This window comes from Gossypium arboreum, chromosome 1 (genome assembly GCF_025698485.1).
Source record: "Gossypium arboreum isolate Shixiya-1 chromosome 1, ASM2569848v2, whole genome shotgun sequence".
Lineage (NCBI taxonomy): Eukaryota > Viridiplantae > Streptophyta > Magnoliopsida > Malvales > Malvaceae > Gossypium > Gossypium arboreum.
Genome location: NC_069070.1, coordinates 6573066 through 6599234, shown reverse-complemented (window position 1 = coordinate 6599234; position 26169 = coordinate 6573066). Strand labels below are relative to the sequence as shown.

Sequence of the window (26169 nt, the reverse complement as noted above, 5' to 3'; positions counted from 1 at the left end):
CCTCATCTTGACATATGTGTCAGCTTCGATAAGAGACCCATAATCTTGGCCGCTATCGAACGACATGGTAGCTTTTGGGATCGCACATACCCTAGGTATTGTATATGACATGTCAGCTCCAACTACCACTCAAAATGACCTTAAAAAAGCAAGATCAAGTCATTAACATGGGTATGTAGTTGCTATTATTTCTATAATCATGTTATACCATAGTTTTTTCATTGTTTGTATTCATGGGTATACTTTTCTCGATATGGTATGAGCTCGTCCAACATCGTTTCTGGGAAATGTTAGATAACTTGCGCGCCATCAATAGCTACGGTGTGGCATACCTCGCTAACATACCTTTTGAACAGTAGATACAATCATATAACAGGGGTCTACAATAAAGGCCAATGACAACAAACTTAGCAGAATACATCAATTTCATACTGCAGGGGATGTGTCATTTGTCGATAACCTCGGTTGCCAAAGAAACATAGTTTTTCTTGGTAGCCTTATTTTCAAAGTAAGTTGAGACATATGCTGGACAGATAGCAGGCGGTCATGTTTGGTACGATGATGTTGTGAAAGAAATTAGACGAAATGCAAACAGAGCAAACACTATGTATGTGCTGTGTCATTCGCATCCAAACCTGAAATTTCGGGCTGCAAAGTATGCTAGACTCGACCAAGATATGTTAGGGACAGCATACTATGTTGCCCTAACAGAAGGGATATGCGATTATGATAGATTCCAGGCACTTCAATTCTCATGTGCACATGCAATTGTTGCATATGTGAGTGCCCAAATACAATACACATCTTATATTAATGATATGTACAAATTGGAATTCATGCACAATGTAAGGAGATCTAAATTCCTACCCGTCCCAGATGAGAGAATGTGGTCGCCAGTGTCCAACGCTCCATTCGAGTTAAAATCGGACATCAACTTGTGTCACCTCCCAAAAGATCATCTGAATTCTACTTGAATATGCACCAATATAAATGTTCGGGAGAGGGACAATCAATAAAGGTTATGTGACTATTGTAGAAACTCAGGGCATACGAAGGCAACATGTCAACATTTGAGGGATGTATTGAGGACAACACATCGTTAACATATTTTATTGTACAGAAATTGATTATAATGCTTTTTTTATACAAAATCTATTCTGTAACACCCTTTACCCGATCTGGTCGCAAAACCCGAGTAATAGAATGTTACGAATAAATTTTAAACAATTACATGCAATTTATTTATCAAAATCTCAAATAAATATGTATTCATCACATACGAGCAAGTATATCATGCTATTCAATCTATTTCAGGTTTATGTCGAGCATACAAAAGCTTAAAAATAATTTGGTATTAAACAAGGATAAACTTGAATAAAAAACAAAAAATTAAGAAAAATCTAAAAAAAAAGGGTGAGACGATCATGTCTCCTGACCGTGTGAAATAGTCGAGGCCATGTGGGTTAAAAGTGTGAATATTCAAAAATACGCCACATGACCATGTCTCTGGGCCATGTAACAAATTGTGGCCGTGTGCACCAAAAATCAACCAAAATCTATAAGCCACATGATCGTGTCTTAAGCCATGTAGGGCACACAGTCGTATGACAGGCCGTGTGTTCCTGAAAAATACCTTACTATTCAATCCATTCAACCTACATTCACTTAAGCAACAAACAACCATTTAATCACATCCAAACCAATTCAAAAGTATCAAATTAAAACCAAAATCACCATTTATAACAACCAACCTATGTGCCTAACCAATATGTCATAATTGGCACATCAATCAATAATCCAAAATAAACTAAAATATGATGTGCATACCATTTCAATATGCCTTCCAAGGCACCTCAAACTATAATTCAATTAACACCAAACTAACCTTTTGAAACAATCTCAAATTGACTCCTATTCAACTTCATTCCATATACACCAAAACTACCAAATCATTTCAAGCATAATATAGGCATAAGAGTCACTTTTTTGCACATCTATACCTAATAGATTGTTTGGTCACATTACACTTTTTACTTTCAGCTTTTCATAGAAATTGTGTGATAGATAATAAAATTACCTCATTCACTATTTTGTTTGTCATGGTGAAATAATGAATAAGGCTAAACCAGGTGTAATAATTTACCTCTCAATATTTATAAAATTATTATTAAATGTTTCATATTTAATATTATATATTAAAAATTCCATGCAATATAGATTAGAATTTAACAAAGAGAATTATGAATTGCAACACAAATATAAAAAAAAATTATCATATTTTATTGATATCGATTATATTTGCATCACAAAAAGTAAATGAAAAATAAATCATCGACGTCGTTAGGCCTAATATGTGCTACAAGGTGGTGGCTAACGGTTGCAAGTAGGATTTCTACATACAACTTAAGGTGTAAACTCCTCCTATTGGTCGTAATCATTATCTTCGTCTTCTTCATCTTCACCTCGACCATCTTCTTCATCTTTATCTCCACCCCCGTCTTCATCTTCATCTCTATCTCTTTCTTCTGTGGTTAAGTGCGATGTCATCCTAGGCTCCCACCGTGTGTTTTCCATTCTATGAGAAATGTGGTTGCGATGATGAGCCACCTTGACAAAACAATGACGTGGTCTGTGTTTGTGACACTATTGGTAAATAATCGTACGATGTTACAAAACCCGGTTGCGCATAATATTCAAGAATCCTTATTGTTGACAGATACGTTAGCATTGATGTCAACATTGATATTGTCATTTTTGTCGGCATTGGTGTTGGCATTTGTGTCAGCATCGTGGCGTAATATGTTGGGGATGGAGGTGCCACGGAATACACACCTGTAGGAGGTGTAGATGCAAGATGCTGCAGTGATGCATAGTATGGTGTATAATGTGGTGTTTGTGTAAACACATATGGTTAGTGAAAAGGACATGAATCTATGGAGGGAACCAATTGGGATGTAATGCAGACATCGGTGCCCCTTATTGGGTTAGGGCCAATGACGAACCCTTACAACACTTACTCTGAACCAACGATGTTGGGATGGTCTTCGTGGCATCTTTAGACGAATTTGCCTATTCCTCGCCTCCACCAACAATAGATATGGCTTGTCGATGAGTCTAAATCATGGCATGTACTCCATAGAGGTCATCGTGTCTGGTAAGAAAAAAGGTTCGCAAATAAGTATCAAATTTATCCTATGTTCTCAAATGTTGATATACTCATTGTGAAATTCTCACCAATTTTTGTCGGTTATTGCCCGCAAATCAAGCTTGTACAGTGTTTTGATGTCTTGCGGTACCGACGAAATATTTTACCTTCACCCGAGTTGTCGCATCACTCGATCTAATTGGTACATCTCTACCATTGTGTAAACTATTATTGGCACCTTCACGTCCCACATACTCTGAATGGCCAAAAATTCGGGCTGAATGCATTTTATGATATCCAGATCAGCATGTGGCATCCATTCAAACTGTAGTGCACAATTATAAATTTTATTATCTACAAAATTTTAAATTCAAAATTATTGCATAATTATTATAGGTTTCAAAAATTCAATAACTAACATCTGTTTCCGTGTGTTGAGCTAATAACAGTCGGATATCTTCGAGTTGTTCCGGTAGTCTCATATAACTCAGCTCATGGTTTTACTTACTCAAATAATATGTTAATTCAAACATATAATAAATAAACATTTACCTTGTCAAATGAATTTACCTTGTCACTAATGGGAATGTATATAGGTCGTCCACTCGGGGACGTAAAAATAATAGTCGCCACCACGTCCATGCTTGCAGTAGGAGCAGGCAACCATCGATTGACATCTTATCCGATTTCGTCGCCCGACACAACTCCTTGTACAGCATGGCCAACATGACTGATCCCCAATTCAATCGACCACATTTTTTAAAGTCTGTGAGTTGTATTAGTCACCTTATGTGTACATCCGTGAGTTGTATTAGTCACCTTATGTGTACCAAATTACGAGATTTATCAAGCATTAGAATGCCCCCGATTAACCTCAAGATGAATGCTCGGGGGTATTGTTCTTTGACGATGTTAGTCGCTTTTGAAGGAATTTTTTTGAAATTATCTTGCAACCATCTCATCTCTATCCGACCACCTTGAAACTTATTCGGTATCTTCCTTAAAAATGCCTCGCAAAGGTCTTCTTTACCAGGAATGACTAGTGGCCCCGTAATAATTGGTCCATCCACAAGTATATCAAGTTGTAAAGCTACGTCCTCAAGTGTAATTGTACATTCACTGCATAAAAGATAAAATGTGTATGTCTCGAGTCTCCATCATTCTACTGACGCGTTGATAAGTGTAGAATCCAATTTACAGCCCGAGCATACGAGACGCATGTAAGACTTTTGCATCTTGCAAATAACCACGAATTTCACTTGGTAGGCTTTTTGATAAATTGTGTATAAACCCTTCCAAAACACGATCATCTGCCTATTTATATCAACAAAATAAAATAATTGTAAAAATTTAAAAACTTTAAAATTAACTTAATTGAAAATAACGAAATTTAAAATTTTCCTTACCATTATCAATTTTGAGTGGCAGAAATATGCTTGTCGCTGAAACGAATAAGAGAACTTGCCATCGTGAAAATTTAATCGAAACAAATAATTTACAAAAAATAAAATAAAATTATAATATTTTTATACAAATGTATTGAAAAATTTCAAACAAATCTTGAGAGAATAGAGAGAGTTGGACTTGTGTGAAAAAAAATGAAAAATGACTTGATGTTTATAGGATATTAAAGTTACCATTGGGCTGTTTAAAAATTTTACCGTTGGGACCGTTGGAGGACAGCGTGCCCAGCTAGACGCGCTTTCATACTTTCTCTATAAAATCGATTTATTTCCTTAAATTTTAAAAAAAAAACCTATTTGACCAATTAATTTTTTTTTGACATATATTACCTATTTAGCCATAAATTTTCATACATTCGAGGAAAATGTTGGAAGTCATATTTCAATAAAAAAAATTGGTTGAATTTGCTAAAATTGATATTTTCACAATGCAACTACATAAAAAAATTATTTTGATGAAAATCTCTTTTAGAAGACAAAAGAATTATGTTTAAAACTGACCATAGGTCGAGCCGGATTGAGATTGAGTCAATGCAAATTTTTAAATCTTCTTTTTATGTCTAGGCCCGACTCAAAAAATAAACTTTAATTTTTGCCCAAACCCATCTCATATTAAAAATACCAAACTCGAACCCAACCCCACTAGATCGTAATAAATTTTTTAGATTATTATTTTTATATAAAAACATATTTAAGAAATACAATAGATCAAATATACTAAAAATATTAAATAAATGTTTCCAAAAAAATTGAAAATACAAAAAAAAAAATGCATGTGATTCAAGCCAAGTTAGACTAAACTCGAGCCAAAAACCTTCTACCCAAGGATTGTCCGTTTAAAAAATGAACCTTATTTTTTTTTCTAATTCTAACGTAGACAAATGACTCGACCCATAATCATGTCTAATTATGTTATCAAAATTTTAAAAATTTTGATATTTTAAATTGTTTGAATGATTTTATATAAAAAAAAATACTTTTTATCAATAAGTATTGAATGCGGTGGTAAATAAACATGATCATGGACCGGACCAAGCTAAGTAAATATTCATTATCTTAGCACTTTATACAACAAGTGAATTCAAGCTCTAACACATGATCATGGATCGAGCTAAGCCAAGTTCGGGTTGATACAAAATTTTAGGTCCATTTTTTAAGCTCGAGCCCAATCTAAAAAATAGGCCTAAAATTTTGTCTAAGCCTAGCCAATATTAAAAATGCTAAGCCCAAGCCTAACTCGACTCAACCATAATAAATTTTTTATATAAAAACAAATTAAAAAATTAAAATATCAAATACATTAAAAATATTAAAATAAATGTTTCTCGACAAATTAAAAATACAAAAAAAAATATAACATGTGATTTGGGCTGGGCCCAGGCCGAAAAGAAATTTGTCCAATTCCTTGCCCTTTTTTAGGTCTATATTTTTGCCTAAACCCTCCCAATTTTCAACTAACCTTATTAAAATAAATATTTCCCAACAAATTGAAAATACAAAAAAAAAATATAACATGTGATTTGGGCTGGGCCCAGGCCGAAAAGAAATTTGTCCAATTCCTTGCCCTTTTTTAGGTCTATATTTTTGCTAAACCCTCCCAATTTTCAGCTAACCTTTGAGTCTAGACAAGTGACCCGGTCCATGATCAGGTCTAATGGTAAACCACATTGCATTCCAAAAGAAAAAACTTCAAACCTTGGATACAAAACCAACCACAAACCCTAAAAGGGTCTTCATAGACCATCAAAACCAATATGGAAAATACCTTAATTATATCAAAAATGAAAAATCAATCCTTTTACTTTATATCAGTATGAACATCCCCCAAAGCAATTATTTGCCTCCTAGATCAGAATCGAAGTGATATATAAGCAAATCATGCCTCAAGCACCAAAGCGGATATGATAAACCACAGCTAGATTAGACACCACCACTAAACCTCAAAAGGATACCAACATTTATCACCAAGAAATGCAGTAAGAATATGATATAGCACACATTAACATGCTTCAGATACCTACATTTGATCAATCACAATGTCCTTTCAGCAGTCCCCTTATCATTCTTCATGTATTTTGTCAAATTTTAACAGAGTTTCAAGTTATGGTGTAGCTTACTTTTCTAGTTAAGAACTATTGAAAACCACTAGGAAAGTAAGATTGTTACAAGTTTTCACCTGTCTGCTTCTATTTCAGTTTAGGAAATAGACTTCTTTCACAACAATCTCTGCTAGTCATCAAACAGGCAGGTCTTATCAAGCCAGAGGAAGGGATATCCAACAGGCGGTATAGGGTGATTGCAAATAACTTAAAACAAACCTAACAGGATACTAGTGACTATGCACTCAAGGCAAATACATCTCTGTTTTTGCCACACTCAACAAATACAAATTCAATCAAAGGCAAGTTGTAAGTTGCATTTGGTTCTCAAAATGATTAAGAAGAAGAAATACACCTAAGAAATAATGAACTTTCAGTTGTTTTTCTTTTTCTTAGCAATATACTCAAAGTCTGGAAGCCTTTGCAAAATCCTAGATAAACCTAAGAATCTACACCACATGACATTGAGAAACTAGTAAGATACTTATCCTAACCATTCATTACCTTTACATATGCCTCTGATTCTCAGGATAGCCTACTAGACCTTGAAATGAAATACAAAAGGCTGCCAACATCAATTACACCACAAATGAGATAGCAAGAGTAAAATTTTAGTCAACCTTCTGGAGCACATGATCAAACAATAAGCTAAAGAGTTCTCAAATCATTCACCTGTGTTCTGCATAGTGTGAATTTGGAATTGCAAAGTAATCATCAAACTAATATACCATATGTCAAGCAGTTATAAGTTAAAGCAACATCAACTTCAACACTACCAGAACTACCAGCACATGGAACTCCATGAACATCAAGGAGCAACAGTAAGATTCTGAGATACCTAAACAACAAAAACACATGCCATTCAGCGATTACAATTCCCAAGCATTGAAACATTTATTCCTAGTAAAGCGATTTTATCGACGGCATTTTCAACTATAATAATATGAGTACAATATACCCCCTAAAAAGCATGCATTAAAGCTAGTTCCTGCTTTGTTAATAACCATGGATAGATTTCATTCATTATAAATTAGAAACATACTTCCTTCAATTACAAATAGCATCCAAAAAGCCCAAAACCCACCTTCAATCGGTCATCTAAAACAACAAAATTGCTAAAATGCCGCAAAATCAATCACTTATCAACTTCATTTTTAACCTTCTTCTTCTTCCGTCGCTCTGATGAAGCATTATTTTCAATTCCCTCCTCAATATCTCTACTCTTCCTTTTCTTCTTTTTCTTCTCCCCTTCCCTCTCTTCCTCATCCATCATTTCACCTTTCTCAACGTTAACCCCATTTTCCTCCAAAGTTTCAACCTTTCTGCCACTTTTCTCCTTCTTATGCTTCTTTACCGTTTTGTCCTCATCTTCCCCAAAGTTACTCTCACTATTTTCCTTCCCCCTCTTGCTTTCTCCGTCTTCAATTACAATTTTCCCCCCAACATCAATATTCTCGCCCTTCGCTTTCTTCTTCTTGTTCTTCTGTTTTTTCCTCTCACCGTCTCTGTACCCGTGACCCGCCTCCTGACTCACCTCCACATCTTCACGAGCCGAGTTGAATTCACTCGGTTCTAGGCTCGACTCACGAGCACCGTCCACTGTGGTCTCGGACTTTGACTTCTTGTGCTTGTGGTCTGATCTCGACGGTTTTCGGAGCTCTTTGTGCAATTGTTTGAGCTCACTGAATGAAGCGGAGGCGCGTCGAAGGTATGCGCTGATTGCTTGCGACGCGCCGTTGTCTGTGGCGGAGAAGTTGGCGATGATTTTGGCCGCCTTGGAAACGGAAACCGGAGTTGAAGAGAGGATCTTGCCGGTTACCGTCTTCATTAGGATTAGGGATTTTCGGAGAACTGAAATCCCTAGGGTTTTAACGATCAATCTATTTTAAGCTCTAGGGTTTTTCGTTCGCGGGTTAATAACATTATTAACAAACGTGACTAAACTACAAATTTAGTCATTTATGTTTGTCTAAAATTACATTTTGGTCACTAATTTTTTAAAAGTTAATAGATTGCTCTTAACGTTATCGATTTGTTACCTTATGGTTATTGATCATTAAATGCATTAACGATCTAAGTTGGTGCCAAACATTAATATAATCATTTCAGGTAAAAAATTAAGGTAAATTGTACAACTAATCGTAATATTTTTTCTTTTGAGTAATTTATTTTTTGACTTTTTAATCACCAACATCTCACTTGTGAAAGGAAAAATTTTAAACATTGTTGACATTACTAGATATTATAAAGAAGGAAGAAAGAAAAAAAATAAAGAGAGAAATGATGTAAAAGATAGATAAAATAATTTTGAAAAACATTTTTAAATTTATGTGATATGGTGATTTATTGTTTACTATAAACTTTTAACGGATATGAATATAATATTTTGGTATAAAATAAATACCAATTGAATAGTTTATTAACTACTGTGATAAAAAAAGTTTAGGTACTAAGGCAAAAATAAATAACTTATATGCTAATTTGTGGGTTGACTTTTTAAAATAGATTAACAATTTAATTAAAGGTTTCATTGACAAAGTTACTAACTTGAAAAAAAGTTTAGATATCACTAGTGATAACAAAAAGTTTAAGTGCCAAAATAGAAAAATAGTACAATTTAAGTACCAATTTGTTAATTAAACCAAATAATTAGTATTTTTATATTTTTATTGAAATATTATAAAATTAATTACTTTAAAATAATTTAAGTGCATGTATTTTACTTTACCTTTATTTTAATTAGACATTTAATTTTTCAAAAATACATATTTCTATTTTTTAGAAAAATACTAAATACTCTAATATTAACTTTAACTTTTCAAAAATAATTGAGCGATTCTTAATTTGATTGGTTTTGAGAAAATACTACATACTCTAATATTAAATTTTCGAGCGATACCCTAATTTTCCGAAACAGTTTGACAAATCAATTTATTAACAAATAAATTAAAAAAAAAAAACTAAATAAAGGCCGTTCCTTTCCCTCTTCCACTCCCCCGGTACTTAGTGTAAAACCCACCCTTTTTCCGTCCTCTAAAACCCCTTTGTTTCACTTTTTATTTATTTATTTGTTGTTGATTGAAGAAGATGCAGCAAAGATCACAAGATATTGTGTTTACAAAACGGCCGTACATCGAAGATGTCGGGCCACGAAGAATGTGAGACCCTCGGTTTTTTTTTTTCTATTGTTTTTTCGTTTTGTGCTTAATTATATTTTGAATTTACTCATGCCTTTTTTACTATTTATAATTCCATTGATATGTATGCAGTAAAAGCATCAAATTCTCTATGTTTTCGGATTCAGAGATAGCCAAAGCTGCCGAAGTTCAAGTATATAAGGGTGTTTACTATGATCCTCAAAGCCGCCCCATTGAAGGCGGCTTATTGGATCCTCGAATGGTACTCAAAACGTACTTTTGTTATATCAATTTATTATTTCTTTTACGTGATTTAGTTTTTTTTTTAGTGAAGTTTGTGATTTTACTTTTTTGCTTTATGGGTGTTTTAAGGGTCCTCCAAATAAGTCCGGCAAATGCGCAACCTGCGATGGAAGTTTCGGGGACTGTCCAGGGCATTACGGATACTTACCTCTTGTCCTCCCTGTTTATAATGTTGGGTATTTAAGTACAATTTTAGACATTTTAAAGTGCATTTGTAAGGTAATTAATAAACATGACCTGAATTTTTTTTTTTAAATTTTGATTTAAGTGAACTGAATTACAGTCTTGATCCATGTTTCTTTTTTTATTCCCGGTTTTCTGTTTACAGTCTTGTTCTCGTATTCTTTTGGATGATAAATTAGCCAAAGATTATCTGAAAAAGATGAGAGCTCCAAAGACTGAACCATTAAAGAAGGCTGAAATAATGAAAAGTGTAGTAAAGAAATGTACTGCTATGGCTGGTGGTAAAGCTGTGAAGTGCTCGAGATGTGGATATCTAAATGGTTTGGATTCTATATTTTTCTTGTACTTAAATATAATTTTTTGACATGATGCGTGCATCATCTTTTTGAGTAAAAAACAAAAAAAGGCTCGTGTTGGTTACAGTAATTGCTAGATAGGGTTTTCTTGAGGTTATTTTGTTTGTCTAGTTCGTTTTCTGCTGTTCTCATTGAATGTGTCTTTCTGCACTGTGTGATAATTGATGTGAGATTCTAAGCTAGGTATGCTAATTGTTTGTCTAGTTCGGTAATTGCTAGATAGGGTTTTATGATTGTATGAAATGAAACCAGGTAGGAATTACTTTTCCTTTTATTGGTTTTTAGGCACAGTGAAGAAGGCTCCAAAGATGATAGGGGTTTTTCATGATCGTTCAAAAGTTAATGACAACAGTTCGGAAGAATTGAAATCTGCAATTTCACACACAAAAGAGTCCAAGTCGTCCATCAACACTTCTTCTGTTCTGAACCCCGTCAAAGTCCTTTCGCTTTTTAAGAGGATGACTGATGTGGTAAATCGTATGCCTTCTTTTTTGCATTGCACTTATCACATGTTGGAGCAAGCATGTTAAACAAACAAATAAATAAATAGATAAAGAAAATTTTCTTTTCTGTTCTTTTATAAATTTTCTTCACTCGGCTTTTTCAATAACACGAGATGTTCTGTATTTCATTGTCCACAGGACTGTGAATTGCTTTATCTTTCTGATAGACCTGAGAAGTTCATTATTATGAATATTGCTGTGCCACCTACAGCTATCCGACCTTCAGTCCCTGTGGATGGGTCACAGAGGTTCCAATAGAAAATATCTCACTTTATTTTATACTATGCATTCTCCATTTTGTTTAGTGGATATTAGGTTTATCTCTGCTAGTTGCTAATAGTAGAGGTTATAAAAGTATAATAATTTTTACAATTCTCCTCTTTCCATGTTGCAGCAATGAAAATGACATTACTGAGAGGTTGAAAAGAATTATTCAGGCAAATAGTAGCCTTCGTCAGCAATTAGTAGATTCAAATGCTGCATTTCATTGTCTGGTATGAAAATACATCCTGGCACCTAATATGTACCTGCAGGAATTTAGGTCATTGTTGAATCTGTTATTACTATATTATTTGTATTTATGGAGGTTGATTGGGTCTTGGGATACACAACATGAGGGAGTTCTATTCACCTACCATCTCACCTTGAAGAGGAAAGCCCCGAGCTTTAAATATTGAAGTGTCTATTTCTTGATTGTTTGAATGATTAAAGTTGTTTTAAAAAAATGCAAGACTGTTTGGATACCACCATGATTAAAGCTATCTAAGTTAGAGAGTGCTGATGCTACCACAATCACTAGTAAATTCTTTAGCTTCAGTTTTTGTTGGTGAGAGTATGAGGTTGCTTTTAACTGAAGCCTGGAGAGATACTTTAATGATCAATAATAAAAAGGCCGTATAGGACTAGAAGAAGTATGTTCTCAAGTCTCTTGTTAGAGTAGGAATGCTGAATGCCAGAGTTGATGTGGTAAAATTGCATGTGGCTGTTGCAGATATTTTTTCTTTCTCTTTGAATATCATTTACATTGTCTCATGTTGAAGATTTTACTTTAGAATGGCTGGGATTTGCTTCAAGTAGATGTTGCACAATACATCAATAGTGATGTTCGTGGTGTTCCTACTGAAATGCAACCATCAAGACCACTGAGTGGCTTTCTTCAGCGCCTAAAAGGGAAGCAGGGACGGTTTCGTGGGAACTTATCTGGAAAACGTGTTGAATTTACTGGTCGGACTGTTATATCACCTGACCCCAATCTGAAAATCACTGAGGTCTGGTTCCTAGTAAGGTTTAAGCAAGTTTTAGGATTTTGAGATCTTGGTTCCCTGATGGTGTACTTGTTCAGGTGGCTATTCCAATCCATATGGCTCGGATTTTAAGTTATCCAGAACGTGTTTCCAGTCACAATATAGAGAAGCTAAGACAGTGTGTTCGTAATGGCCCATCCAAATACCCTGGTGCAGTGAAGGTCAGATATCCCGATGGTTCTGCAAGGTGCATCACTCTTGCATCTTCTTACTTTTATCCTTATTTTGATATTCAGAATGTTTCTTTGCCAATGATGTGGGATTACCGTTTAATTTTACAGGCTCTTGATAGGTGATTATAGAAAGCGTCTTGCTGATGAACTAAAGTTTGGTTGTATTGTTGACCGCCATTTAGAAGATGGAGATATTGTTCTTTTCAATAGACAGCCAAGCTTGCATAGAATGTCTATCATGTGCCATAGGGTAATTACTAGTTGGGGACATACTAAATTGCAGTATGCAGTTGTACTTTTTTCTCTTTATCCAAGCTGTTGCTTGATCATATTTTTCATGCCATGAATGCAGGCAAGAATAATGCCGTGGAGAACGTTACGATTCAATGAATCTGTTTGTAACCCATATAATGCTGATTTTGATGGTGATGAAATGAACATGCATGTCCCACAAACAGAAGAGGCTCGGACAGAGGCACTCATGTTGATGGGGGTAAATTCTTTAATGTTATACCATCTTTAAAATTGTACCTGTGGGTTTGTCATGTGCACTTTGTGTTTATAATTCCCACAACTTTTCAAATGGGTGTGAATTTTTTATCTTTAACATTTTTCCTAAATGTTGAACCACAAAATAGGAGTAATGCTAATGGTTTGATATGAAATTTATTGAGATATAAACCCCTAAACCCTGGAACTGCTACTTAACACTTTTTCCTGTTGTTTTAGATAAATCTGGAAATTTCTTCATCTGACATATTGTGCTTGTATCTAGGTGCAAAATAATTTGTGCACGCCAAAAAATGGAGAAGTTTTGGTTGCTTCCACTCAAGATTTTTTAACATCTTCCTTCCTTATTACTAGGAGAGATACTTTTTATGACCGTGCAACTTTTTCTCTGATATGTTCCTACATGGGTGATGCAATGGATCTTATAGATTTGCCCACTCCAACATTACTTAAGGTAAAATCTAATGTCCTTTTTAGTACTTTGTTGCCTATATGTTCTTCTATTTATTCTTGACTTTAGTCTTTGTGACATAGCCTGTAGAGCTTTGGACCGGTAAGCAATTGTTCAATGTTCTATTACGCCCACATGCAAGTGTGAGAGTTTACTTGAATCTTACCGTTAAGGAGAGAAACTACTCAAGGAAGATCGCCAAAAGGATTGGTGACAAAGAAATAGAAGTAGAAACAATGTGTCCTAATGATGGATTTGTCTATATTCGGAATAGTGAACTTATATGTGGGCAATTGGGGAAGGCTACTTTAGGTGAGTCTTGCTTTATTTCTTAATTTTTACTATGTATACTGTTTTTTTTTTAATTTTTTCAAATCAATTGTTGTGTTGTTTTATGTATGATTCTTATTTGTTTGGTTCTCCATTGATTCATGGAAAAGTGTATTGTTGAAACACCTTTTAGATTAATTTAATAATGATGGGACTTGATGAGTTCCAACTGCATCTAGTCTTTTTAGGGTGAGACAAGATCTGTTGTGTGGTAATTTGATTTGGTATGTTGATAGGATTAGTGATAAAAGTTTAGACCTACTTTTTGTAGGGTAAAATGAGGAGAATATACTTCTTGTTAGTCATTCTTTACAGCATATTTTCATTTGGACTTTGCACTTTATGAGCTATTATTACTCCCCATTTGCCACAATTTCATTGTTCCTAAACCTTAAGGAAGCCTTTTGCACACACTAGTAGCTGCCCATTGGTGTTGCAGAGCTAGTTCTAATCTACCCTTTTTTACTTTTTTCTGCTGTTTCTTGGTTTCCTGTGATTACCTTCTGTATGAAATATTTAAAATAAGTGTCATTGGTTTACAGCATTAATTAATGGGGCCAACTTAGGTTTATAACAAATTGCTTTAGGCTAGACATGGTATTAACCTGTTTATGAGTCCCCTTCCTATTATGGGTTTATATTAGGTTGCAAAATTCACGGTAAGTTGAAGTCTTCTCTGATGAACTAAATACAGGTGAAACCCAATAGAGTGGTGTCCTGCATCAATTCTAAGAGCTGAACATATCTTATCTGTTTTCATAGTTTCCGATGCTAATAGTTGATGTAAGACATTAATTTTTGTTTTTGAAGTTTGCTATCTATTTATTTGTTTACTTATTTTTTAACATCCTGGAGTCTCTTTGGCTTTAGTTATGTTATTCTCAATTTCTTATATCCTCCAACATGAATCCAGGAAATGGAAACAAGGATGGACTTTATTCTATTCTTCTCAGAGACTACAATGCCCATGCTGCTGCTACCTGCATGAATCGGCTAGCTAAGATGAGGTAACCATATCCCAAGATTTTAAGTGCGAAATTTTTTCTGTCAGGTTCAAATGTGAAGATTTTGGTTGTTTGTATGACTCCAAGTGCTTTGTGTTTTTGTGAGAGCAAGTTCATGACTTGCCATTCTTTTCTGTAAACATTTCTTTCAACTCTTTGTCTAGAATATTATATCATTGATTTCATATTGTTTATAGTAGTCTCATTAATAATACATGTTATTGTTTCTGAAGAATCTCTCTTTCCCCTTTTCGATTTAATCCAATGTGTTTAAAGTAATTATAGCTCATATGTGACTTGTGCTCTCTTTCTCTCCTCTTCATGTGCTTCTATGCAGTGCTCGTTGGATAGGGAATCATGGCTTTTCGATTGGAATTGATGATGTCCAACCAGGAAAACGTTTGAATGATGCAAAAGGAGTAACACTTTCAGGGAATTATAAAAAATGTGATGAACAGATACAGATGTTTAATGAAGGGAAGCTACAGCTTAAACCGGGTTGTGATGCTGCTCAAACACTAGAAGCTAATATAACTGAAGTATTGAATAAAATTCGGGATGAAACAGGGAAGGTAAGGATTGGAGCTATGTTGTAGCATTTCTGTTTGAATGTAATAATTAGGTGCTACTAGAATACTTTCATTTCCTTAAATCTTTCAAGTTCATATCATGTTCCATATGGTTGGAACCGTGTATTTGTTTCCGGAATGATGATATTATCTGAGGACTATTTTGTTTATGGCTTATGAGAATTGCTTTGAAACAGGTATGCATGAGAGAACTACATTGGAGAAACAGTCCACTGATCATGTCGCAATGTGGTTCCAAGGGTTCTGCTATAAATATAAGTCAAATGATTGCATGTGTTGGTCAGCAGTCAGTTGGGGGACGTCGTGCTCCTAATGGATTTATAGATCGTAGCCTTCCTCATTTTCATAGAGGATCAAAAACACCAGCGGTGAGTTTATTTTATATTTATTTAGCTCTTGACATCTAAATACTTTATTTTATTGGTGCTAAAACCTAAGCTTTTATATTTTAATTATCTGTCAAATAAACAAGGAAGGAGATTTTATACTTTCAGCAAGTATTATTTTTTGTGCAATCTTTGATGGTATGAACAAGTCCTATCATAGTGATTTACACTTTGAAGTAAATCCTGTCTATCTATGTTTAGAGAGCTATCATACCATTTGACACTAGTGTAGAGAAACAAGTATCTCATGTAATTTTATTTTAGAAATTGAGTCTTGTTGTGTGTTGTGCCTAGTTTCTAGTTTTCTGCAATACTTTATACTTGTTTTCTAACTTTCTAAGTAGAATTGATTTTATAGGAGTTGACTATTTTTGTTCTCTCTAAGTTAGTAGGCTAGTAAATTGTTACTTTATGAATCTTGGTAAGGAATAGTATATGAGTTGCTGAAGGAATTGTTAAGGCTTTTATTAATGAAAGTAAGCTAGTTGAGGTAGCTAGGGCTTCAGGCATTGTTGTTGAGGGGCAAGTATTTCTTATAGTTGTTTTCTATCATATAAAATGTTCAAAATGTTCACAGGATTGCATGGTAGCGGAATCTGTTAGTTGGAAGATGATCCCTTATCATGTTTTGGTCTTTTTTATCAGAGATGGTTATTTCTTTATGAGGTGCATGTTTTATTTGCCATAGATTACATACTACTGCTTTTTTCTGGCTCTGAACATTAAAGGTATACTGAGTTGCTAAAATTTGAAAGAATAGGTAAAAATGCTAGAAATAACATTTTCCATTAACAGGTAAGCATTCTAATTTTCTTTCATCACTTCATATGGAAAATTTTGATGACAACTGAAAAATCTTTTATTCATGATATGGTCTGTCTTGCACCTTTTTGAAAAAAGTACAGGGGATTTGATGGAATCTGATGAAGTTCTGGCCGTACAATTTTGTGATTTTTGCAGGCTAAAGGCTTTGTTGCAAATTCATTCTACAGCGGTTTGACAGCTACAGAGTTTTTCTTTCACACGATGGGTGGGCGAGAGGGCCTTGTGGATACAGCTGTATGAATGATCTCATTTTTTATTTTGTTGTCCTTTGAAGTTGTGTTGGAATCTGTTTTACTGTAGTTACAGATAGTAGACTGTTAGTACACATGGGTGTTTGCTTGTTTATGTTTCATCTGGCGTGGTCATATTTGCTACCTTTGCAACCTGATGTTGTGCTTTGCTTCCTCTATCCCCAAAATTTTGATCCGCTGCTAGAAGTAGACAATCACTTATGATGTCTTTTAGGCTGAGATATTAAAAATGCTCCTGGATTATTCCACTTTTTCCTAGGAAGCACTATATTTTTATCGTCTCCAAATAAGCCCATGTCTCTTGATTTGTGCCCAATAATTATGTCAATTGAAAGATTGATTAATGATAAGGGATTATTTAGGTATACATTAAAGGTGAAGGGCTTATTTGGGTGCAAATCAGTGGTTCACGGCCTTTTTGGATGGAAATAGTAAAATGTTAAAGTTAACGTTTTGTTGTTGTTGTTGTGTTTGTCAGTTTTCTTTTATAAATTGACCTTTGTTGTAATGTAAAGTAATAAAAAATATATATCTCTCTTAAATTTTGGTATCGCGATTTCAGCATGGACTGATAATGTGGACAGTCACTCGTTGGGACTACTAGACTGATTTATTACCAATAAAAGAGAACCTTTTGCTATTATGTATTTAAGAGAACCTTTTGCTATTACGTATTTACAGTTTTGGGACTTGTACTTGCTTTAAATTGATTGGATCTGTCTTTCTTTTTGGCATTTGTTGACCTTGTTAAGAAAGTTTATCTTATCACTGTTACAAGTAATAAAGTGCAGCAACTTTTGAATTGTTCTATTCTGCATCATATCTACTGCAAGTCTGTTTTAATTTCCATTCGATACATATGTTGGGGGCACGCAGAATTTTTTATGGAATTGTTGCTGTACATTACTGTTATGATATGCATACATGTGAAGGGCTGAACTAGATTCAAGTTGATTGAAAGAAAAATGGTTGGGACTCAAATAAACATTGCTGTTGGTACCTTTTGCCTATTGTAGGTAAAAACAGCTGAGACAGGATACATGTCTCGCAGACTGATCAAAGCATTGGAGGACTTGAGCATTCATTATGATAACACTTGTCGCAATGCAAGTGGATGCATAGTGCAATTTATTTATGGGGATGATGGCATGGATCCTGCATCTATGGAGGGAAAAAGTGGATTTCCTTTGAATTTTGATAGATTATTAATGAAAGTAAAGGTGTAGAACCCTGTCCCTCTCAGCAGGTTTTGTAAATTTTGTAATAGGTAGGATAGATGAACTTGACATTATGTTGTTGATGTCCACCTACAGGCTACCTGCCCTCCAGTTGATCAGAAATACTTACCTGCTGATGCTATACCACAAATGTTAGAAGAGCAGGTAGTCAAACATGATCCAGATGGGGTTTGCTCCGAAGCCTTCAAAAAATCTCTGAAAGGGTTCCTTGAAGGTCAGAAGAATGAACTAAAGAGAGTGATGCAGTTGGTTAGCAATTCTGCACAGAAGAATGAGATACTTGAGGATGTTAGCCATAAAATATGTGGTATCACTGACAGGCAGTTGGAGGTAACTGTTGCCATTACGTAATAAGTGCCTCATACATCTTCCTTTTTCTGTTGCTTGAGTTTCCTTATGCCAAAGTGTACAAATACATGTATGCATTACATGATTTTAAAAATTTTGCATGGACTTAAGAGACTTGGGAAAATTGGTAGAGTAATTTATGCATGCATGAGCATTAATATTTTGACAGTTCACATGTTCATACATGTGTCTGTGGCCCGTGACACATGCATGTACTTCCTGTACCATTACGAATGAGCACTTTTTCATATTTAAATGTCCCAAAATCAATATTCTGATATCTAGAATTATTTTATTTTCCCGAATTACCCTTCAAAAGCTTCATGGCAATTAGCACCTTTAACACTTCATCTTTAAAAGGAGTTAGAAAAGGGTTATAATCATCTGATGGAGAGTGATATCCTGTGTATCATGTGTTCTTTTATCTAAATGCTTCTATACGCCAGCCTTCTTTACATGCTTAAAAAAAGCAGTTGCCTCTGATGATAGTCTTTTACAATACTTTAGGTTTTCATCAGAATTTGCATTGGTCGTTATCGATCGAAAGTAATTGAAGCTGGAACCGCCATTGGAGCTATTGGAGCTCAGAGTATTGGTGAACCTGGAACACAGATGACATTGAAGACATTTCACTTTGCTGGAGTTGCAAGCATGAGTATCCTTTAAAGGATTTCATTAATTTCATTAACCTGAAATCCCAATTATTAGTTACTATGTCCTTGAACACTTTTTCAGTATGATTCCTGAGCTCTGTTTTAGATATTACACAAGGAGTTCCTCGTATCAAAGAAATCATTAATGCAGCCAAAAAAATTAGCACTCCTATAATTACTGCAGAACTTGAGTTTGATAGTAATGTGAATGTTGCACGGATGGTAAAAGGTCGAATTGAGAAAACTGTTTTAGGACAGGTATGAAATGATCTATTGAAACTGTAGTTATCTCATTTTCCATCTTTCTTGTTTTTATAGCTTCTTAATATTTATTAATCAGTTGGATCTATGTTGTCTGATCTTGTAACAGCCGCTTTAACTTAATTTACTCTTCTCAGAGCCTCAGGCATACTTAATTATACGTTTATGGAAGTCTCAGTTCTTGGACTTTAGCTGTTGCCTGTTGGATTTGGTTTCTTATGCTCTCATAAAAAAAATGCTATTTGTTTTGTCTACTTGTTCTCCTATGGGTTGATTGTTTCTGTAGTTGACTTTCTTTTTATCATGCAGGTTGCTAAGAGCATCAAGATTGTAATGACTTCAAGATTAGCATCAGTTGTAATCTCCCTTGACATGGAAAGAATCCAAGATGCGCAATTGCATATAGATGCAAATGTTGTGAAAGAATCAATTTTGCAAACACCGAAGCTGAAACTAAAGGAGCAGGTCAGATTTCCTATTTATGGCCTTGACACTGACACTCTGGATTGTTAACTTCTCCTGTTATGTTACTCTGCAGCATGTGAAGGTTTTGGATGTTAAAAAGTTGGAAGTAGTTCCTCCAGCTGATAGAAGTAGAATTCATTTTGAACTTCATTCTCTTAAAAATCTGCTTCCACTGGTTGTGGTAAAGGTGAGGCTACAGATTATCTTCGTGATTGGAAAAGTTCAGAGTATATGTGTGCTTATTTCAGTGTTTTCAATGTTTCATGGATGATAGGGCATAAAAAATGTTGAACGTGTTGTTATTGCTGAGAAGAAAAAAGACAATAAAAGTCAGAACAAAGAAGCGAAAAAGCTTTACCAGTTGTTTGTAGAAGGGTTAGTTTGATTTAAAACTTATGTACCTGTTTTTCTCTTCGAAGTGGTTTCAGATGTGCCTTAAATCTGCAACTTGTGTTGTAAAATAGTATATTTTGGAGAAAGTGGAGAGAAATCAATTCTAACTTATTTTGATGATTATGTCTAAGTTTTATTTCTTTCCTAATTGCAACCTTATCTATCTCCTACCCATCGGGAAGGGTGGGGATTAGTTTTTTTCCTTCTCAAAAAAGTGGACAAGTCTGCCGGAAAAACTAGATTACGAAAAAGTGAAGTTGCTTGATTACTAGGACAAGGGCACTGAGGGAAGAAAAGAATGCAGCTCAAAAGCTTGTCGAACGACAATGAAGAAAATCACATTTCTTCTGGTTGGAAGACAGGCTGTAACAGTGAGCTGCTACATGTGGAATACTTTATAATTACCTGATGGAGCTGAATTCCACTAGCAAAATGAAGTGAATATCATTTGAATCTGGTGATGTACCAACTTAGAAATAGAATGCCATTCTGGTCGTGTTATAGAGGCTTTATAATCTGAGTTCAGGGCAGGAACAATAAATTCCTGTAGCAAAATGAAAGAGCGTGGAAGGAGATGACGGCAGAAAAATGGAATTTAGCATGTTGATGAATAATTCTTCAAACATGTCTTGCTTGTAATGCATACTGTTTTCTCAAAAATTATTGCATCATTTCCTACCTTGTAAGAGGTCCTTCCTAACTGTTACAAATGCCATGTACATTTTCAGCATGGGACTCCAAACTGTTATGGGTGTTGAAGGAATTGATGGACGGAAGACAATGAGTAACCATGTTATGGAAATGCTGCAGATATTGGGAATTGAAGCTGCAAGATCATGCATAATCAATGAGATAGCAGCAACTATGGCAAGTCACGGAATGAGCATAGACATACGCCATATGATGCTTCTAGCAGACGTGATGACATTTAGGGTTGGTTTTTTTGCTTACACAGATTGCCTCCTACTTAGCAATTAAAGAACAGTAGTGTTTCTTTTCCATTATTCTTTCTATAAATGAATATTTAGATGACATTCAAATTTACAGGACAATGTATAACGGCATTTAGATTATTATTGCATCAGGGGGAAGTTCTTGGCATCACAAGATTTGGAATCCAAAAAATGGACAAAAGTATATTGATGCTGGCTTCATTTGAGAAGACAGGTGATCACCTTTTTAATGCTTCTGTTAATGGGAGGGATGACAAGATTGAGGGGGTTACCGAGTGCATCATCATGGGCATCCCGATGCAATTAGGCACTGGAATACTCAAAGTTATGCAGAGGTAAGCAAGCAACGCATTTTCTAATATTCTGTTTTATTGCACTATTATTTTTTTACGGTATTCTCTGGGCAACCATCAACAAATTAGATTCTCTGGTGAAGTAGTAAGGCAATTTGAGGAAGAAAACAGCAGAAATCAAAAGAATTAGAACTGTAAAATGTGTTAGATAAAAGTTGGAACGTTAGAGAACCTATAATAGACTTTCTTGCATGGACTTTCTAGCATATGAAGTTTTACTTTTAACCCTAGACTTAACCCTCAAGAAAATTAATAATCTTAGCTGTCCAAGATATATTTAATACTTAAACTAAATATTATAAAATAAGCTGAAATAATAAAATTAAGCTCCTGCATCATTCTTACCAGCTTGGAAAACTCAAGACTCCACTAAGAAAACTTTCACCACTTCAGCAAAAATTTCTGGATCCACTCTTTGCAGCTCTTCTTCCGTGATCCAAGTACTTTCACTAGCTGGTTTGTGTAACCATTTCACCAAAAAACTCCTATTATTTATTACCCCTTCTAGACCTCACCTCTTTAGCATTCAAGAGATCTTCAATAACCTCAATCTTATCTGCGTCTGGTCTAAAATTTCAGCAACATCCCCATTGAAACCCTCAAAAGAATACAAGTCAGAAACATTAGGGCTAATATGCAAATCTGTAAGCAACTTGATTACATAAACATTAGAGCATAGTTTCTTCGTGGCCCAAACCTCTTTGACTTCAACTTGTGATAAGTTCCTTTTGAAAACCTTTCTCGCCTCAAATTTACGAGAACTAGGTCTCCCTCTTCAGACTCCTTAATCTTAGCTTCATTAGGATTACTCTCAATTCTAGCTTTTTAGGGCAGCCATCACCTCTTAATGAATTTCCCGTATATGATCAGCAAAAGCTTCTCCATTATCACTCACCCTAGTTTCAAGTGGAAAAGGAACTAAATCAAGCCATGTCGGATTTTATGTCCATAAGAAGCTTCAAAAGGTGTCTTCTTAATTGTTCTATCTGTGGAGTTGTTGTATGTGAACTCAGCTTGAGGGATAACCAAATCCCCAACTCTTGACATGATTCCCAGCAAAACACCTAAGCATATTTTCTGAACTTTGGGTAACTGCCTCTATTTGCGCATCCAGTTGATGACTAGTGCTGAAAATTTCAATTGGGTTCTCATTTTCTTCCACAAAGTCCTTTAAAAATGTCCTACAGTTTTGACATCTTCATCAGAAACTATACATGTAGGAACGGCATGTAGTCTTTCCTCTACCTTGAACAACAACTAAGCAATATGAGTAGCATCAGAAGTTTAAGAACAAGGAATGAAATGCACCATCTTCGAAAAAAGATCAACCACTACCTATGAAGCATGAACACGGATATGTAATATGGTACGACACAAGACATGGCAACACAACAATTATTAAAAAAAATGATCCTTATCATAACATTTGTTTAATTGAAAAATTTAAAAACAATATAAAATAACAATAAAAAAATAATGGTTCCCACAAATGTTTAACTTTTGACTTCTCAAAACTCATTTTTCAATGTATCTAGATTCCCAAACCTATTTCCACATTTCCTTATTCCCCATACACTATTCACATTTCCCCATGTTTTCCCCTTTCTTCCTCATTTATTGTCTTTCATTCTTCCCTCATCGTCTTTCTTCTACCCATGATTATTTCATTTTTCGTTTTTGAAAAGTAATTTCAGGGAAAATCAATCATTTTCTCTATGTCCCTTTTTTGACACGGATGTCTTGATCGTAGTCCAGACCATGTTTGATTTAAAAAATTTTCGCAGCATGTCAAGGCGTGTCTTGTATGTATCTGGCTGTGTTGACGGTGTGTCTGCATCAAATGTCAGTACGCATAGTATGAGGGGGTTTCCGCTTGTTGATGCTTCACAGACCACAACAAAGATTGATCATAACCCTTTGTTGTCTTTGGTAATGCCAAGACACAATCCATGCTCAAATGAGCCCATGGCACTTCTGGTGTAGGTAGCGGAGTGTATAACCGTGTATTTGTTGAAGTACTCATGCCAAACTGACTAGGACACCTTTTATCAAACCTGTCCACATTCTTGTGCATTCTTGGCCAAAAATATCGATTCGCTACTAATTTAATGGTCTTACCTCTTCCAAAAAGTTCCCTCCCAAGCAATTTCTATGAAGTTCCTTCATAATTTGTTTGCGTAAAGAACCTTCCCTTATGCACAAACGATTGCCTCTAAATCCATACCCATCATGTAACCAATAAGGCAATTCTTTATGTTTAGTTGACCCTTTGTATTCAGAAATTATAAGTTCAAATCATTAGTTCGTTTTATATTGATTCCTCAATTTTTCAAAACCCATCACCTCAACACTTATTGCCATCAGTATTGAAGATCGTTTACTAAGTGCATTTGTCATGATATTTGTCTCACTGGTTTTGCATTTCATTGAGAAATTAAACACACTTAAGATAGAAACTCCACTTAGCATGACAGTCCTTGAGTCTCTTTTTTGAACTCAAAAACTTGAATGCTTAATGATATGAGTGAACCACAAATTCTCAATAAGCCAAGTAATGCTCCTAATGTTGAACAAGCCTTACCAAAGCATATAGCTTCTCACTAGAAATTCTATAGGCCTTCCTTCTTTGCTGAGAACAGTCCTAATTCCTACATGAGATGCATCACATTCGATGACGAATAACGTCTCAAAATCTGGAATTGCAGGAACAAGTGCTTCTGTCAAAAAAATTAACCATTTCAAAGGCTTTTGGGGCTGATTTTGGCCATTCAAAGCTTGTCCATCTTCAAAAATTTGGTAATAGGACTCATAACATTGCTGAATTTCCCAATAAATCACCTATAAAATGAAGCCAACTTATGAAAGCTTCGAACATCTTTAAAATTTGTGGTGTAGGACCTTCTCCATATTTGGTTTAATGCCATTAGCAGAGATGACAAACCCCAAAAACAATTTGTATTACACAATTTGTGGATCTAGCATTATGAAAGGGGTTTTGTTCCTCACAAAAATCAGATTTATCAACAAACTACCTTTCGATATGTCATACCATTGTGTGCACATTCCAAATCTCCATCTAGGTTCCCACTTAAATCTTGTCGTAGCCAAGCATAAATAACACAACAATTCTTTAATTGCACATCACAATGCAGCCATTTCTGCTTTTTTATTCCGATTTCCTCTTTCTCGGCCTCTAACGTATTGAACCATGGCTTAAAAGAAAACCTTAAGATCTAATTAGGCTCTAATACCAAAATTGATGAGGTTTAAAGAAGAAAACATCAATCAAAAGAAAAGCTGTATCTCTAGAACCTCTAGTTTCTTCATAATAATATTATGTCTATGAGTCTGTTACGATATATTTATAATAAACCTTCTTGCAAGCGAAGTTACTAGACTTTTTGGCAAATAAAGTTTCTCTTAACCCTAGACATAATTCTTAAAAGAAAACTAATGATCTCAGCTGTACAAAATAAAACTAAATATTATAAAATGAACTGAAATAATAAAATATTTTATTATAAAATTAAGCTCCTGTGTCTGGTAATTTGAATTATTGGATTGATGAAGTAAATATAAAAGGCGTCTGACCTCTGGTCAGTACTGACTATTTAAATTACTTTTTGGCATACTTAACAATAGATGTGTTTCGAGGATTTCGTGTTGCTGTGCATGAAAACCTTTTTTTTTTAAATATGTCCTGCTGATGGAACTAATCTATTGATTATTTCCACATTACGGTTCTTTTGTAACCATACAACTCCCAATGTAATCACCAAATTTCTTCCCTGTTTTACCTAAAAAGAATGAATAGGAGTATCTGTTGCTGCTTTCTGGAGATTGTTTGAGTTCATGAACCAGCTATAATCTGCACAGATCTGTTTTTGACCTCTAATATTATTAACCTCGCAATTAAACTTGCTAGTCTTGTTGGTTTAACGCGGCAGCCATCTTAACTTCCCTAATGGGGTTTTAATAACCAGCTATAATCTGCTGTTTGCATGCTTGGAATCACGTGTTTTTGGGGCAACCCTAAATGGGTACCAGTTTTTCTAAAATTGGGTCACATAATGTTGCATTAGAGAGGATGATACTTCTTAATGCCCATTTATTCCAAAAGTTTTAGTTAACCATTTGCGTTTCCTTAATTGCAGAGTTGATCCCCTTCCTCTGCTTCAATACGGAGCGGATCCTGTTTTATCTTGAAGAGGTCATCATCAGCACACCTCGTTGTGGTACTTTCCGTATGCTGTTCAGGATTGATTTTTTTTTTCTTTTCTCCGAGCCATGTATTTAGTAATTCACTGTAGTTTTATAGATATTTCCTTCACAAATTTGAATTTGCACAATGTTAAATAGGAACAGACTCTTATAAAGATTCATTCATTTAACTATATTAATCTAACCTTTTTCTATCCTGCTGCTCTCAACTTCATGTCTTTGATTAAAATTGGATTCGTTGATTCAAAAGTCAAATACAAATGTTATGAAA

General features: G+C 34.8%; 2 protein-coding genes and 1 long non-coding RNA gene across 3 annotated transcripts; 1 reads left to right on the top strand and 2 right to left on the bottom strand.

Annotated features, from left to right (window-relative positions):
• Positions 1 to 2257: 2257 nt before the first annotated feature.
• LOC128291468 (uncharacterized) lies at positions 2258 to 3048 on the bottom strand. The gene is made up of 2 exons (XR_008281267.1): positions 3018 to 3048; positions 2258 to 2575 (listed from the first exon to the last, which is right to left on the bottom strand). It is a non-coding gene; the product is annotated as an uncharacterized LOC128291468 (long non-coding RNA).
• A 4651-nt stretch (positions 3049 to 7699) lies between these two features.
• Positions 7700 to 8659, bottom strand: LOC108461788 (PWWP domain-containing protein 3). Its single transcript, XM_017761720.2, has one exon. The coding sequence runs from the start codon at positions 8533 to 8535 to the stop codon at positions 7843 to 7845; it is 693 nt and encodes a 230-aa protein (XP_017617209.1). The 5' UTR covers positions 8536 to 8659; the 3' UTR covers positions 7700 to 7842.
• An 884-nt stretch (positions 8660 to 9543) lies between these two features.
• On the top strand, positions 9544 to 26107 carry LOC108463964 (DNA-directed RNA polymerase III subunit 1). Its single transcript, XM_017763996.2, has 27 exons — positions 9544 to 9865; positions 9977 to 10106; positions 10217 to 10366; positions 10476 to 10650; positions 10972 to 11156; positions 11328 to 11437; positions 11584 to 11683; positions 12242 to 12457; positions 12532 to 12680; positions 12775 to 12916; positions 13019 to 13159; positions 13442 to 13630; positions 13711 to 13939; positions 14871 to 14964; positions 15299 to 15533; positions 15728 to 15919; positions 16898 to 16996; positions 18030 to 18233; positions 18327 to 18581; positions 19107 to 19254; positions 19359 to 19510; positions 19823 to 19978; positions 20052 to 20165; positions 20253 to 20353; positions 21100 to 21304; positions 21457 to 21659; positions 25832 to 26107. Exons 1-27 carry the CDS (start codon positions 9795 to 9797, stop codon positions 25881 to 25883), a joined length of 4197 nt encoding a protein of 1398 aa, XP_017619485.1. The 5' UTR covers positions 9544 to 9794; the 3' UTR covers positions 25884 to 26107.
• Positions 26108 to 26169: the final 62 nt, after the last annotated feature.